The sequence below is a fragment of the Coregonus clupeaformis genome, chromosome 5 (assembly GCF_020615455.1).
Source record: "Coregonus clupeaformis isolate EN_2021a chromosome 5, ASM2061545v1, whole genome shotgun sequence".
Taxonomy (NCBI): Eukaryota; Metazoa; Chordata; class Actinopteri; order Salmoniformes; family Salmonidae; genus Coregonus; species Coregonus clupeaformis.
The window spans coordinates 12,759,486-12,775,306 of NC_059196.1; the positions used below are offsets into that span (position 1 = coordinate 12,759,486).

General features: G+C 46.5%; 1 protein-coding gene across 3 annotated transcripts in view; it reads right to left on the minus strand.

Moving 5' to 3' along the window:
- Positions 1 to 15,821, minus strand: part of LOC121562277 (leucine-rich repeat and fibronectin type III domain-containing protein 1-like protein) — a 143,215-nt gene that overhangs the window by 42,980 nt on the left and 84,414 nt on the right. For all 3 annotated transcript variants that reach the window (XM_041874588.2, XM_041874596.2, XM_041874590.2), the window contains exon 3: positions 4,762 to 6,166. In XM_041874588.2, coding sequence (XP_041730522.1) covers positions 4,762 to 6,143 — 1,382 coding nt within the window. In that variant the 5' untranslated portion in view covers positions 6,144 to 6,166. The remainder of the gene's footprint in view (positions 1 to 4,761; positions 6,167 to 15,821) is intronic.

Consider the following 15,821-nt stretch of genomic DNA (forward strand, 5'->3'; position numbering starts at 1 on the left):
GTCTTCGTGGACAGGAGGACCGGATTAACCAGATCGGTTACGCCTTGGATCGGGTGATGAACACTCTCCACCGATGGGAAAGCAGCGGGGTACCCACGCCCCCACCTACCGGACCATCCCCATCGGTCAGTCCTCCTGTCCACATTCCGGAACCCAGTGGGATTCGGCTCTCGCTCCCGAGGGCGTACGACGGCTCCGCTGCCGGGTGTCAAGGGTTTCTGCTACAGGTGGAGCTCTACCTCGCCACCGTACACCCGGCGCCTCGGGACACGAGGGCGTCTCCGCCCTCATCTCCTGTCTCACCGGCAAGGCGTTGGAGTGGGCCAACGCCGAATGGAGGAGAATGGACGCCGCTACCATCACCTATGCGGAGTTCTCCTGCCGCTTCCGGGCCGCGTTCGACCATCCACCAGAAGGGAAGGCGGCGGGGAGCGTCTGTTCTTCCTCCGACAGGGGATGAGGAGCGCACAGGATTTTGCCCTGGAGTTCGGACTCTAGCGGCAGATGCAGGGTGGAATGAGCGGGCCCCTCATAGACCACTTCCGTTGTAGCCTTCGGGAGGACGTCCAAAGAGAGTTGGCGTGCAGGGATACCATGTTGACGTTTGACCAACTAGTCGACATGGCCATTCGGTTGGACACCCTGCTCGCCACCCGTGGACGTCCCGGATGGGGGTCGCCCATTTCACCCTCCAGCACCTCCCAGCCGAGCCCTATGGAGCTCGGAGGTGCTGGCGCTAGAGAAAGGAGGAGTAGGAACCCGAGGGGGGCCGTCCCCTGCACCAACTGTGGCCGTGGAGGGCACACCGCGGCTAGGTGTTGGGGAAGGTCCCCCGGTGGAGGTGAAGGCTTGAGGGGGCTCAACACCCTTTCCTCATTTTGACTGACCACCGCAACCTGGAATACATCCGGGCAGCTAGGAGACTGAATCCTCGCCAGGCCCGCTGGACTATGTTTCTAGCCCGGTTTGTGTTTAAAATCACTTACATCCCTGGGTCCCAGAACGGGAAGGCAGATGCCCTGTCTCGGCGGTATGACACGGAGGAGAGGTCCGTTGAGCCCACTCCCATACTACCAAAGTCTTGTCTGGTTGCACCGGTGGTATGGGAGGTCGATGCAGAGATCGAGCGGGCGTTACGCACCGACCCAAGTCCTCCACAGTGTCCAGTGGGTCAGACGTACGTTCCGCTCAAGGTACGCGATCGCCTCATTTATTGGGCTCATACGTCCCCCTCCTCTGGACATCCAGGTATCGGCCGGACAGTTCACTGCCTTAGCACTAAGTACTGGTGGCCAACGTTAGCCAGGGATGTGAGGATTTATGTCTCCTCCTGTTCGGTGTGTGCCCAGTGTAAGGCGCCCAGACATTTGCCCAGGGGTAAGCTACAACCCCTGCCCGTTCCACAACGACCCTGGTCCCACCTCTCGGTGGATTTTGTTACCGACCTTCCCCCCTCACAGGGGAATACTACCATCCTGGTCGTTGTGGATCGGTTCTCGAAGGCCTGTCGTCTCCTTCCCATGCCGGGTCTCCCTACTGCCCTACAGACCGCTGAGGCTCTGTTTACCCATGTCTTCCGGCATTACGGGGTACCCGAGGATATAGTGTCTGATCGAGGCCCCCCAGTTCACCTCCAGAGTGTGGAGAGCGTTTATGGAACGGTTGGGGGTTTCGGTGAGCCTTACCTCGGGTTACCACCCGGAGAGTAATGGGCAGGTTGAACGTGTCAACCAGGATGTGGGTAGGTTTCTGAGGTCTTATTGCCAGGGCCGGCCGGAGGAGTGGGCGAGATACGTTCCGTGGGCCGAGATGGCACAGAACTCTCTCCGCCACTCCTCCACCCAACTAACCCCTTTCCAGTGTGTGTTAAGGTACCAGCCGGTTCTGGCACCTTGGCACGAGAGCCAGATCGAGGCCCCTGCGGTGGATGAGTGGGTGCGGCGCTCGGAGGAGACATGGAACGCTGCCCGCGTTCATCTGCAGCGGGCCATCCGTCGGCATAAGACGAGCGCCGATCTCCACCGCAGTGAGGGGCCTGTGTACGCACCTGGAGATCGAGTCTGGCTCTCGACCAGGAACCTGCCCCTCCGCCTGCCCTGCCGTAAGCTGGGTCGGCGGTTTGTGGGGCCATTCAAAGTCCTGAGGAGGTTGAACGAGGTGTGTTACAGGTTAGAACTGCCTATTGATTACAGGAATATTAACCCCTCGTTCCATGTGTCTCTCCTCAGGCCGGTGGTAGCTGGTCCACTCCAGGACTATGAGATAGAAGAGACTCCTCCGCCCCTTGGACATCGAGGGGCTCCGGCGCACACTGTGAGGTCCATCCTTGATTCGAGACGCCGGATGGGGGTCTCCAATATCTCGTGGAGTGGGAGGGGTACGGCCCGGGAGGAGCGGTGCTGGGTGCCGAGGAGGGACATATTAGACCTGTCCCTGCTGACCGAGTTCCATCGGGGTCATCCTACGCGCCCTGCTCCGCGTCGTCCTGGTCGTCCCCGAGGCCGGGATCGGCGCACGGCTGAAGCCGCGCGTCAAGGGGGGGGTACTGTCACGGTTTCGGCCGAGGCTGCTCCTCCTCCTTGTTCGGGCAGGCTCCGGCGGTCGTCGTCCCCGGAGTACTAGCTGCCACCGTTCGATGTTTCATGTTTGTTTGGTTTTGTCTGTTTGTACACCTGTCCCTTGTTAGTGTTTGATTTGGTTGCCTATTTAGTTTTCGTGTGTGGGGGCAGGTGTTATGTGGTATTGTTTATTGTCAAGCTGTTGCTCTGTTGTAGTACTCTCGTGTTTGTTGTTTTTTCAGAGAGTCCGCACTGTGTGCGCTTTATTCATTTTACGCACTGTGTGTGTTGTGCGTAATTTTGTATTTTGCTTCCCGGTTGGGTTGGCTGTTCGCCTGTTTGGTGCTGCATTTTTGTTTACTAAAGTCTGTTGACGAACGCCCGTGTTTCCTGCGCTTGATTTCCTCACCGCATCCACACTCAGCTACTGACAGCTTGCTTGATGGTGCCCCTTGCTTAGGGGTGTTGCAGACTCTGGGGCCTTTCAGAACAGGTGTATATATACTGAGATCATGTGACAGATCATGTGACACTTAGATTGCACACAGGTGGACATTATTTAACTAATTATGTGACTTCTGAAGGTAATTGGTTGCACCAGATCTTAATTAGGGGCTTCATAGCAAAGGGGGTGAATACATATGCATGCACCAGTTTTCCGTTATTAATTTTTTTGAATTTCACTTCACCAATTTGGACTATTTTGTGTATGTCCATTAAATGAAATCCAAATAAAAATCCATTTAACCCTCCCGTTGTCCTAGGGTCAAAATGACCCGCCACTGTGTTGAACCAACTTTATTTCATTTTTATATTTTTGGGATCATTTGTGAGAAGGAGGCAGTGAGACTTTAAAGAAAGTGTCACTGCCTCCTTCTCACAAATGATCAAAAAAATATAAAAATTTAATAAAGTTGGTTCAACACAGTGGCGGGTCATTTTGACCCTAGGACAATGGGAGGGTTAAATTACAGGTTGTAAGCAACAAAATAGGAAAAACACCAAGGGGGATGAATACTTTTGCAAGGCACTGTATGTGTGTGCGTGTGTGCTCACTGCTTGCCCACACCAAATAAATAAATCAGACAACTAGTCAATGAGGAACAGGAATCAGGGAGCCAGGTTTAAGTCATTGGTGGTAGATAAATTCACCTATAGTAACATCTCTCCTGTCCCAGTCAGTTAATTAGTTTAGGCTCCCCACAATATCTGCTGAGAGAGAGTTCATTAGAGCACAGAAGAATCAGTCTGTAGACTGTGTACCTGCTCTAAAACTAACCACAATCCAAACTGTGTCTCTCTGTGCACAATGTTCCTCTACGTGTTCGGCATTCAAAGTCATCTCTCCAACTCCCCGTGGTAACAGACACCTCTTGGGGAATAAATTTCCCCTGAAACAAAGATTGAAAACACCAAAGAAAGTGAAGTTCTCTCTTTCTCTTACTATGGCTGTGCATTTTCGACAGTGGGACAGACCCGCATATCTTCAGTCACTAAGATTTGCCACCAGAATCTCGGCGTGGACGCTCTAAATGAGATCCCAAATCAATATACTCCCTTGGTGACCCCTGCCATTGATCAGAGCAGAAAATCTATACAACCCACCTGCATATAGCCCTGGGCCAGGCCCTGTAAGACGACGTGAGGAGACTTGAATGAAAACCAATACTTTTTGATGACAAAAATAGTTGTCATAGAGTTACAGAACGGTCCATCAGCATCTATCAGAGTGATACAAACTCTACAAATTGATATATATTGATGTTGGACCTTGCATATGCAATGAAGGAAGCATCAAAATGAAAAATAATTACAAATAAACCTTGGAACAAGAACAAAGGAGAGAAATAATAATTAAGAAGAGATGAAACATGTTTTCTCAAAGCAAATGAAAAATTGTCCCTGTTTATCTCTTGCAAATAACGATGAGTAATTACCACCTCATTCTCAACTCATTATAATTACATACATTTGTACAAGATGAAATGTTTCTGGTGTTCTTATGATTGCTACTGTTTAGCTGATAGACATCTTGTAATTGTACATCTGTGAATCAAAATGTCATTTAATCATAAAACCTTGAGTAGGTCATTAATACAAAAAACACATTTGAAAGTAATTAACTCATTCTAACCAAGAGACTGAAGCTATTTCCCCTCTTAATTTCACCATCACCCCTGTTCAGATCCCTATCCCTCCTCACCTGTAGATGAGCGTGTCATCCAGGGAACTGTTGTACTGGACCTGGTACATCCTGATCCCAGGGACGTAGTTCTGATATGGCCATTTGATCAGCACTGAGCTAGCTGTCAGCTCCGCAATCAGCACCCTCCCCTCCTGGTTCTTCCGTGTGTCGTTGCCTGTGGCCATGGTGGACTTGGCCGAGGTAAGGATGTCTGAAGGGCCAGGGTCGGGCTCCCATAGCTGGTTGGTGCGGTTGACCAGGTGGTGGAGGGTGTTGACCACCAGCTCCACCTGGCCCGTGGACTCACCCGCCGCGTTGGAGGCAATGCAGGTGAAGGTTCCAGAGTCCTTCAGGGAGGTGATGTTGATGTCCAGGCTGCCGTTGCTGAAGGTGACAGTCCGTGATGTGTTGGAGATCAGACGGCCCTCGGGGGAAATCCAGTGAATCTCTGGGTCCGGGTCTCCGTTAGCCTTGCACTTCAGACTGGTGGGCTGGCCCTCTATGGTGAAGGTCTTGGCAGACTTCCTGGTCATGACCGGAGGGTCACAGATGAACTCCTCCTCGGGGATAGTCCAGAAGTACTTGGCTGTGAGGTCTGGAGGAGAGGCGCATGTCTCCAGGTCGTCTTCTCTGGTCAGCCTCCTTAGCCACAGCAGCTCACAGTTACAGTGGAGCGGGTTTCCGCCAAAACTCATCACCAATGACGACTGAGGAGATCCTTTGGCTTTAGCGTAGACAGGGATGCGCAGAAAAAGTGGATCTGGTGGGATCTTCTTAAGCTTATTGGACGTCATGTCTAGACGCGCCAGCTTGTGCAGGTTGGTGAAGATCCCTTGGGGTACATGCTCTATAAGGTTATGGTCCATGTTAAGGGTGTTGACGTTGGTTAGACGACCTATCGTCTCCCAGGGAATGTCCACCAGGTTGTTGTAGGACAGGTCCAGGTCTTCCAGGGTTCCTGTGAAGTCGTCAAAGGCGTGGGGAGAGATATTGTGCAGCTGGTTGTTGGCCAAGATCAGGTGCCTAAGGTTGGTGAGCCCCCGAAAGTGGTCATCCCTGATAACACTCAGCCGGTTGCTGTCCAGGTGCAGCGCCCGCAGCCGCTTGAGGTCCTCGAAGGTGTAAGGCATGATCTGGCTTATGGTGTTGCGGGACAACGTCAGATGGATCAAACTAGTCATGTTGGCAAAGTCCCGCCTCCTTATGGCTGTGATATAGTTCTCAGTGAGCCGCAGCTCTACGGTGCGCCGGTCGATGACGGTGGGCACGAAGAGTAGGCCCGTCTTAGCACAGAGGATGGCCAGCGAGGGGGACACGTTCTGGCACATGCAGCGCTTGGGGCACAGCTGCCCCCTGGTGGAGACGGCCAGCACCAACAGGGAGAAGATCAGCCGGTCCATCCTCCCTCCGGCGTTCTGGGAAACTGCAAGGCAAAGGAGAGAGACACTGGTCAGGACATGTCAGGATGTGGGACTCCAGGTGTGGAATTCACTAGGTGAGTAGCTATCACAGTGGTAACACTGAGATTAAATATCTCTATCAGCCATGATCAGAATGCAAAACAGCAGTGTTCGAAGTACATTCAGATGAGTAAAGCCAGTAAATGTATGTGGATACATTTCAATGAATGTGCAATACCCTGAATTAAGTGTTTAGCACAGACTGAGGCATGATAAAGAGGTGATGTTCAAGAGAGCCAATTTTCTTAACAGCTTGTATCTTGTTTTCCTCCTCATGGGAACTTCTTTAAGATGTTAGGGAATCATACACATGCCGTGCTAATACGCCAAATGAAGAGATAAGGACAAATAATAGGTGTGTGTAATTATAGCTTAGCAAATCATTTAACTCAACATGCAATCCCTGGACAAAGTTAGTTGGCTGCCACATCACAGTTTAATAAGGGTTTTATCACAGCGGGTCTACCTTCTGTGGATTCTCTAAAAGCCAGTCTTTTAAATAGCTCCATACATCTCCAATATGAGTGAAAACACAAATGTATCTGCATAGAAGACGCCAACTGGCAATGCATATACAATTGTAGCAAAAGCAAGCAGTCATCCACCCCCACACTTACGAACACATTTTCTTTATGTCCTCTCTAAAAAACACACACACGCAACCACACAAATAGCAAAGCACACACGGCATGTGTCCCATATCTACCCTGCTTCCAGGTATGGCAGATACTGTTTTTGCTTTGAAATCAAGATTTGTAGTGCTATTACAAATAGAAAATATCTTCCTGAAATGAGGTAGCAGGACAGATTTGAAGTGCTATGAACTGACTATGGCCGAGATCTTCTCATCACCAAGAGTGCGCGCTCTCTCTCTCTCTCTCTCGCTTATAAAGCATATCCATGAAACTGTACTTTAATGTATTTATCGTGGTAATTCCTTGTCCGTGCTGAAGTACCCTTAACACACACGCTCTATCTGTATTATGATAGCATTTCTGCGGTTACAGTGTTCAACTTAATGCACCAGGATCTGCATGGGATTTGTCATAGGCCATTATATAGGCCCTTTGTTTGCTCTCTGTGAATATAATAAAACCAGGGAATGGAATTGGAATGGAGATGTGTGACATTTTTGTATAGCTTCTCTCGTGCGACGAAGTGGCCATCAGCCATGCAGCATCAACAGAGCAGCTGTCCATATGCATCTCATTTCATCAACCCATCTCACAGATGTACCTTGGATTATGGGGCTAATGCTATGATGAATATCAAACGAAAGTAAAGCCATGGAAGGCACGTTGGAAGCGTGATCATAGCATTTATTTATTTCTATTATTACATGCATTCGATTTTGCAGAACGCATTTGATCTTGTGAATAGAGGTGCAGTAGGCACTGGTGCGGTTACTCTCAAGGTCAAATCATTGAGTGAAACATTTAGGCTACCATACCGTACCTACCATAATAGCCTACATAGCATAAGTGGATGAAATAGGGCAGCATGGTGGATGCTCTGAAAACGCTTACCTGCTGGCGCTTCATAATTAAAAAGGAATTAACTGTACTGCCAGACAACAGAAAATATAATTTAGCTTCGATCAAGTGCTTATTCTGTAGTAATTAGTGAGCAGCAGCAAAAAAATGGTCCTTTTAAAGACAGCTATTAGCAACTGTAAATTGCGGTTTTGCTGGGAAGGAACAAAGAAATACAGTAGATAAAAATAAAGACTAACAATGAACATACAGATGTGTTGCTCCATTGTTGAATTAATGGCGGTCAGGCCGCTTTCAACTTGATAAGAGGAAATGCAGGTAAACGACAGAAAAACATGGTTGCTTTTACATTTCCCTCTGTTAATAAGCTCTCTCTCTCTCTCTGTGTTTCTCTCTCTCTTACTTTCCCCATCTCAGTCTCTTTCCCAATCTCACTCAGGCTAAATTGTTGTAAGATGACACCATCTGCCATCATCTAAAGGTAAACAATCTACCCTAAGAATGAGGGCCTGATTTCCAGATCCTCTCATATCAGGTTTACTAAAACCACAGCCCTCTCAGCCATTGCAGGAACATCATTACAGTATATGGGCAGAACTCTCCAAGGTAGAGGGCTTGAAACGCCAAGCAGCTAACCATTAGCTCTCTGAAGACTGGAAACAGTCGACATGTGAAGACTGGAAACAGACGACATCCCAGAGCTTATTTACAGGATGAGCCTCCACCCTGCTCTGCTCTGCTCAGACAGAACTCTCTGACTCCTGTGCATCCGCACAATGGAGATGGATTAGGCTGTCGGCTGTGGAGTGGAACGGCCTGCAGTGCCCCAGGGGCCCAGGGAGTGCCCAGTCAATGAAAGCTGCTGCCCCGCCATCTAAGGATTGGGGGAGAAGAGAAAAGGAGCAAGACCCAGGGCGGCTCACTACGCATGGAGTAAAGACAGTCAGCGCGGCTCATTACACATGGAGTAAAGACAGTCAGGGCGGCTCACTACACATGGAGTAAAGACATTTAGGGCGGCTCACCACACATGGAGTAAAGACATTTAGGGTGGCTCACTACACATGAAGTAAAGACAGTCAGGGTGGCTCACTACGCATGGAGTAAAGACAGTCAGGGCGGCTCACTACACATGGAGTAAAGACAGTCAGAGTGGCTCACTACACATGGAGTAAAGACAGTCAGGGCGGCTCACTACACATGGAGTAAAGACAGTCAGGGCAGCTCACTACACATGGAGTAAAGACAGTCAGGGTGGCTCACTACACATGGAGTAAAGACAGTCAGGGTGGCTCACTACACATGTAGTAAAGACAGTCAGGGTGGCTCACTACACATGGAGTAAAGACAGTCAGGGTGGCTCACTACGCATGGAGTAAAGACAGTCAGGGCGGCTCACTACACATGGAGTAAAGACAGTCAGGGTGGCTCACTACACATGGAGTAAAGACAGTCAGGGCGGCTCACTACACATGAAGTAAAGACAGTCAGGGTGGCTCACTACGCATGGAGTAAAGACAGTCAGGGCGGCTCACTACACATGGAGTAAAGACAGTCAGGGTGGCTCACTACACATGGAGTAAAGACAGTCAGGGCGGCTCACTACGCAGGGTGTAAAGACAGTCAGGGCGGCTCACTACACATGGAGTAAAGACAGTCAGGGCGGCTCACTACTCATGGAGTAAAGACAGACAGGGTGGCTCACTACGCACAGAGTAAAGACAGTCAGCGTGGCTCACTACGCATGGAGTAAAGACAGTCAGGGTGGCTCACTACGCATGGTGTAGACATTTAGGGCGGCTCACTACGCATGGAGTAAAGACAGTAAGGGTGGCTCACTACACATGGAGTAAAGACAGTCAGGGGCGGCTCACTATACATGGAGTAAAGACAGTCAGGGTGGCTCACTACACATGGAGTAAAGACAGTCAGGGTTGCTCACTACACATGGAGTAAAGACAGTCAGGGTGGCTCACTACACATGGAGTAAAGACAGTCAGGGCGGCTCACTACACATGGAGTAAAGACAGTCAGGGCGGCTCACTACACATGGATTAAAGACAGTCAGGGCGGCTCACTACACATGGATTAAAGACAGTCAGGGCGACACTTGAATGCTGCCGTTTCCTCCACTAAACAGAATATTGGATCGCTTGTCCTTCTGTTATTCAGGTATCGGGCTTTTGCTTACTGTCAGTATGTTTTTACTTTAATGCTGAAGAGTTGTACTGGAGCACTAATGTATTATGGTCTTGCTAGTACAAGACAGGCTACAGGCGTGTGCAAATACCAAGTAATTAAAACATGAGCATCATTCGTTTTTAATCATATAAATTACCAAGTTTCTACAGTATAATGTGAAACATGAGGCAAGATGAAAGGAGCCTGACGTCAGTAGTACACCAATGACCTTACATAGAGGACAACTACAGGAATATATCAGGGTGATTCTTTCTCCATCTCAGAAGGACCTACCACATAAACTGACTGAGAAGATCTAGCACATGCAGATCTTTGTTGTCTCAGCTTGCCATCCGTCTTTAGAGCAATAACTTCATTGCTACGACAATCGTATCGGTACGTAATATTAATAATGTAGCTTGAAATGTTCATTTATCATGGCAATGTTGCACCACATCCTGTGTGTCTGGCTGACATGTTTTGACAGATGCGCGCTCATGTTATTGTTTTCTGTGGAAAGTAATGAGTTAAATATCACCGTAGTGTTTTTTTCCTACTTGACGGTATGACGCTGATATTCAAACAGAAGAGTTCTATAAATAGTTTTGGGATAAATAGACGGTTCTGGTTTGTGTTTGTTCAGCTCTGGTCAGGAGCTTATCCATTAGGGCCACGGACCAAAGGCCTGTCTCCTACGCCCCATTACACACCACCACCACCACTCTCCTCCTCAGATGAAGGGATGGACAGGAATGAGAGAAAACAAAGTGCTTCAGCAAGATGCATCTCTATTATTGATCAGGGTGACCCTCAGAGCATGCTCCAAGGTGTTCTTCACATAGCAACCACAGATGAACAGGCAGACTAGGGGTCTAGGAGAAGGAGATTGGGTTTCAAAAACACGTATATTGTACATTTGAAGACTTGTGTTGTTGTGCTTTGGTCTGCGAGGATTGAGATGGACTGCGGCGGTGCTCAGGAGGGAGACCGCAGAGAATCAATCATTTGACACACTGCTTCAACTACTGAGTTCTATCAAGAGACACAAACACTGAGGGGCAACATACCAATCTATCCTATATAGTACATTTACAGTATGCTAGTAGATACCCATAGACTTCCAGTAATTGCGCTAACGCTAGTTAGTATTGGCTCGCAAAACTACCTCTAACTTCCTTCATACTAGACACAGATACATCAAAATGGTATCTACGAGTTCACCTGACTGGAAAAGTAGATAATGGGCCTCACTGCTAATATCCCAAAGTATCCCTTCAATCATTAAGTCCACTGTGTGACATCAACTATGCAGTATTAATGGGAAAACAGGGAAAAACGTCCTCACCATCTGTGCTTGTCAAATAAAATGTATAACGCACCCACTGCACATTACAGTAACTGGGTGTTGTTTGATGCTAGATACAGTGAAGACTTTCCTAGAGGGTATTTTGGAGCAATATTCAGTGTTCCTGTGGTTAAGTTACAGTACAACATTACGTGATTATTGCAAGGCAAACATCCTCGGGGTTTAGTAAAGTTACTGTACCATAAACCCAGTAAGCCTTCAAAGAACCATATTTGACAGGAGCCTTAGAGATAAAATATTTTGGAGTGAAACCCTAAAATCAGCATTATACCTCAAAGACAACGGACCCCTCACCACACATCCCCACATTGGCCGAGACACACTACCAAGATCTAAGCCGCACAGGGAATAAAGTGCATCTAATGGGGCTACAGCCGCTAACACATAGCACTGCGATTGAATGATTCTCTCACAACACCTCTGCAGCATACTACAACCGTAACGCATACTACAACTGTAACCTAACATAACTGATCATAATTTGTGGGTCTGTACATTTCCTGCAGAGTCATCACAGCAAGCCTTAAATGAATGTGAAATCAAAGCACCAAGAAAATACTCTGTTGGCTGTGGATTTTACGTGGTGACACTGGCAAGCCGGGTTCCCTTTGAAAGCCCCTTTTAGCTGGAAGAGGCGATGCGGGGGCCCTACTTGGTAGTCAGCAGTGCTAACTGAGCTCCATTCATGATCACTGCATGCAGCTGTCCCTTTAGGGCTCCTCTATTTGAAGAGATAAGACAAACTGTTTAAAGATATATGCTGCTTGTAAGATGTGGGACTATCATGGTCTTTATTTCGTTTGAATATTCAGTTTCTTTACCCCCTCTTGGCATCTTACATTGCGGTGTTCACCTCCATCTCAATTTGCCAGCATCAGCAGCATACGTAGCTGACAAATTAGAGGAAAATACTAGAATTGTAAAATGTGAAGTTTATATAATATTGCTTTTTGTTTTACATTGAATCCGATATGGTTATATTTGCATATCACAATCAGACCGATTTTTGCATAATTGTCATACTTTTCAGACTGCTGAATAGATTTATATTTAAATCAGTGTGCTGTTTAATCTTTTACACTACTGCTGCTATTACTTTGGATGAAAGGTAGTGAGACATATTCAGTGGTTTTGAATTGTCAGATCTTTCCTCAAATCTCACAGTTCAAGACACAAGTCTGTGAAGTCTTTATCTGACTGTCACAGCACTGCATTACTGTATGGTTCTCTCAGATTAAATACTATAGCTTCCATAAAGGGAGGATGAACGTTTTTAAAAAATAACAGTGAATATGGCATATGGTGTATCACCTTTGATGCTATGCTATCCCATAAATATGGTCATTTAACAGATACTTTTATCCAAAGCTGTCAACAGTAAGACATATGTACTTGACATTTTTCTGTCAGTTTGCCTATTACTTATCCCTCTATCATGTGAAAAATATCCAGTCCTTCAGCCTCAGATTAAAAAATCGACTTGAGTATGCTTAATCAAACTTTCCTATGCAAAACTAGCTGAAATCAGGTTTATGCTATTTGCCTAGTATTATTATACTGTATGTGGCCCATGTGGGAATCAAACACACAACCCTGCTGTTGCCAGAACCATGCTCTAAACCATCGAGGTATTAGCACTACCGTACATGGAAATCAAGCAAACATTTAAAATTGCTCTGAGGCTGAACAACTGTGTATTTTATCCATATGATTGATGCTGGAATAAAAAATTGACCTTTTTCTGTCAGTTTGCCTATTACTTATCCCTCTATCATGTGAAAAATATCCAGTCCTTCAGCCTCAGAGCATTAAAAAATCGTCTTGAGTATGCTTAATCAAACGTTCCTATGCAAAACTAGCTGAAATCAGGTTTATGCTATTTGCCTAGTATTACTAAACCTACAAAATGCATAGAGAATATATGAATTCTCCCCTGTCCCGCAGTAGCAAATGTCCTTCAGTTTTTGCCTATGTTTTCTTTAATTATAATTGTGCTGCATGGGTGCCCAAGGGAAAAGGAACTCTGCAGCCTGTGATTGGACCCAGTGCAGTATGATTTCAGAGCCACTACCCGGAAAGGGTTTGAATAATCTCTGGCAGCTTCAGCAGACTTGCTCCATTTCACAGCAACTCCCAGTGAATTACCCCTGGAGAAGACACACTCCCTCCCTGGATATATCTGCCTAGACTCATCCCTGTCTCCCAGACTCTCCTCCCACTGCCCCACTGAACCCATCTATACATGTCCCTCATCTACATCCCTTCATATCTCTCATCCTCTCTCACCTTTGCCTCAACTCCCATTTCCATCCATCATAATCTCCAACATAAGATCCCATATGGAAAAGAATCATGAAAATCAAATAAGAATCTTATATGGCAGAAGAAGATTATTTGTAAAAAAATCTAATAAGTAATCTAATAAGAATCTGGTAAGATTGTGTATGTGTTGCCTTATATGTCAGTGGTGTTTTTTGTATATGCGGTGACTTATATGCCTTATATGACATACACAATTGAATACATGAAAATATAACTACAAAGATATGCTAAGACATATTTAAGACAAAGTACTGTATATCATCTATAAATATTATAAGAAAATAGTATGTTCTGAGAATGTAACCTCTACATTTACATCATTTAGCAGAGCTCTTATCCAGAGCGACTTACAGTTAGTGAGTGCATACATTATTTTATTTTTCATACTGGCCCCCCGTGGGAATCGAACCCACAACCCTTGCGTTGCAAACGCCATGCTCTACCAACTGAGCTACATTCCTGCCGGCCATTCCCTTCCCTACCCTGGACCAATTGTGCGCCTTCCCATGGGTCTCCCGGTCGCGGCCAGAGCCTGGATACGAACCAGGATCTCTAATAGCACAGCTAACACTGTGATACAGAGCCTTAGCCCACTGCGCCACTCGGGAGGACATATGACATATGACATAGGACATATGTTTCACATAGTTATTTAAAAGTCAACATATAAAAAAACATGACAATTACTATAAGAAAAATACAATATTTGTATATACATTTTCATGTATGAGTTTCCATGGTTAAGGTTGGGCAGCACCTCCTACTGTTATGTCTAAATTTTAACCACCCGTATCAGTCAGGTTTTACAAGAATCTTATATGAATCTTCTAAGTGTATTTGCTGCCATATGTACTTACAAGTTCCAGGTAGAACATATAGGAATATATTTTCCATATGGGATCCTGCTATCCTCCTCTCTCTGATCTGCTCTTCATCTCCTACCCTACCTACTATCCATCAACCAATCCACCATTCCACCAATCCACCTATGCATCCACCCATGCATCCATCCAACCACCCACCCATCTATCCACCCACCCACCCATAGAACCATCCATCTTAAAACCCACCCAGCCACCCAACCAGCCATCCCTCCATAACGTCAATATCAAAATCAATATTCAAGATGTCTCCAGAGTGTACAAACCATTCCAAGAGAATCTGTTTTTCTTCTCTGTTTTTCTCCATTCACTCAAAGGTGCACAAATATCAATTTATGCACATTTAACACCACCACCTGCCCCCAAATGACCTGTTGGCATTTCTACAGCAGTGTTTTCCTTAAATTAAAAACCATGACAACATGCAAATTGAAAAAGGGCACTTTGGGGTCTGTTACTTGTTTTTACAGAAATGTCAAGGTCTCAGAATAGCTGAGAAATACTGCAAATTACAAAATGAGTCACTCAGACTGCATACTGTGTTATCGTCATGCAATAGCCCTATTTCTCTTCTTTGTTACAGCTAGTTCAGTGATCGATTCATCGCTAAAGGTAGGGTGAGCATCAATGTTTCTGGCTTTTAAAGCAACATCGAAAGTGCCTGAATGAATTAAGACTGCATGGGCTGGCACACAAGAAAACCCTGGGTGCACAAAGGCACAGCTACAGTATTCCTTTCAACATTACAAGTAGTTGTTTAGTTTGTGCTAATGGACAAGCAGATTTTACTTATGTATGGTGTTGTGATGGTGTTGTGGTAGGTTCTACCTCCTGTTATAGGGCCTGTCACTTTGTGTTAGGGTACAGGAGACTTTTGACCCCAGGCCAGACAGGGGCAGCTGTCTCAGGGGACAGGCTACAGCAGGTCCCTGTATTTGATAGAGGCTGTGACACTGACCTTTGATCTTAAACCTCTAAACACTAAGGGCAGCTCTCCCAGAGGGACGGTGTAGCAGGTGCTGCCATGGCAACCGGTTGTGAAAAGTTAAAATCGGCCATTAAACCTCAGCTCAGATGAATAGGAATGGGAAAGGCTTTCTTTGAATTCTATCAATTCAGTTCTTGGAAATGAGATCCCGCAAAGCCAACTGGTGGTTTAGGGTTAGGTCTGTGGATTTGGATTTGGACTTAAATCATCAAAATCATCACTATTGATGAGACAGATGGCCAGCAGATTGGCAGTGTGAGGGAGCTGTCTCTTGTCTTGGATATGTCAACGTTCCCCCTTCATGCCTCTTCATGCATTTGAAATCAAGACCAAGACCAAGACAACTGTCCACCATCAAGCCACTGCTGCCTCATTACAATATTCAAA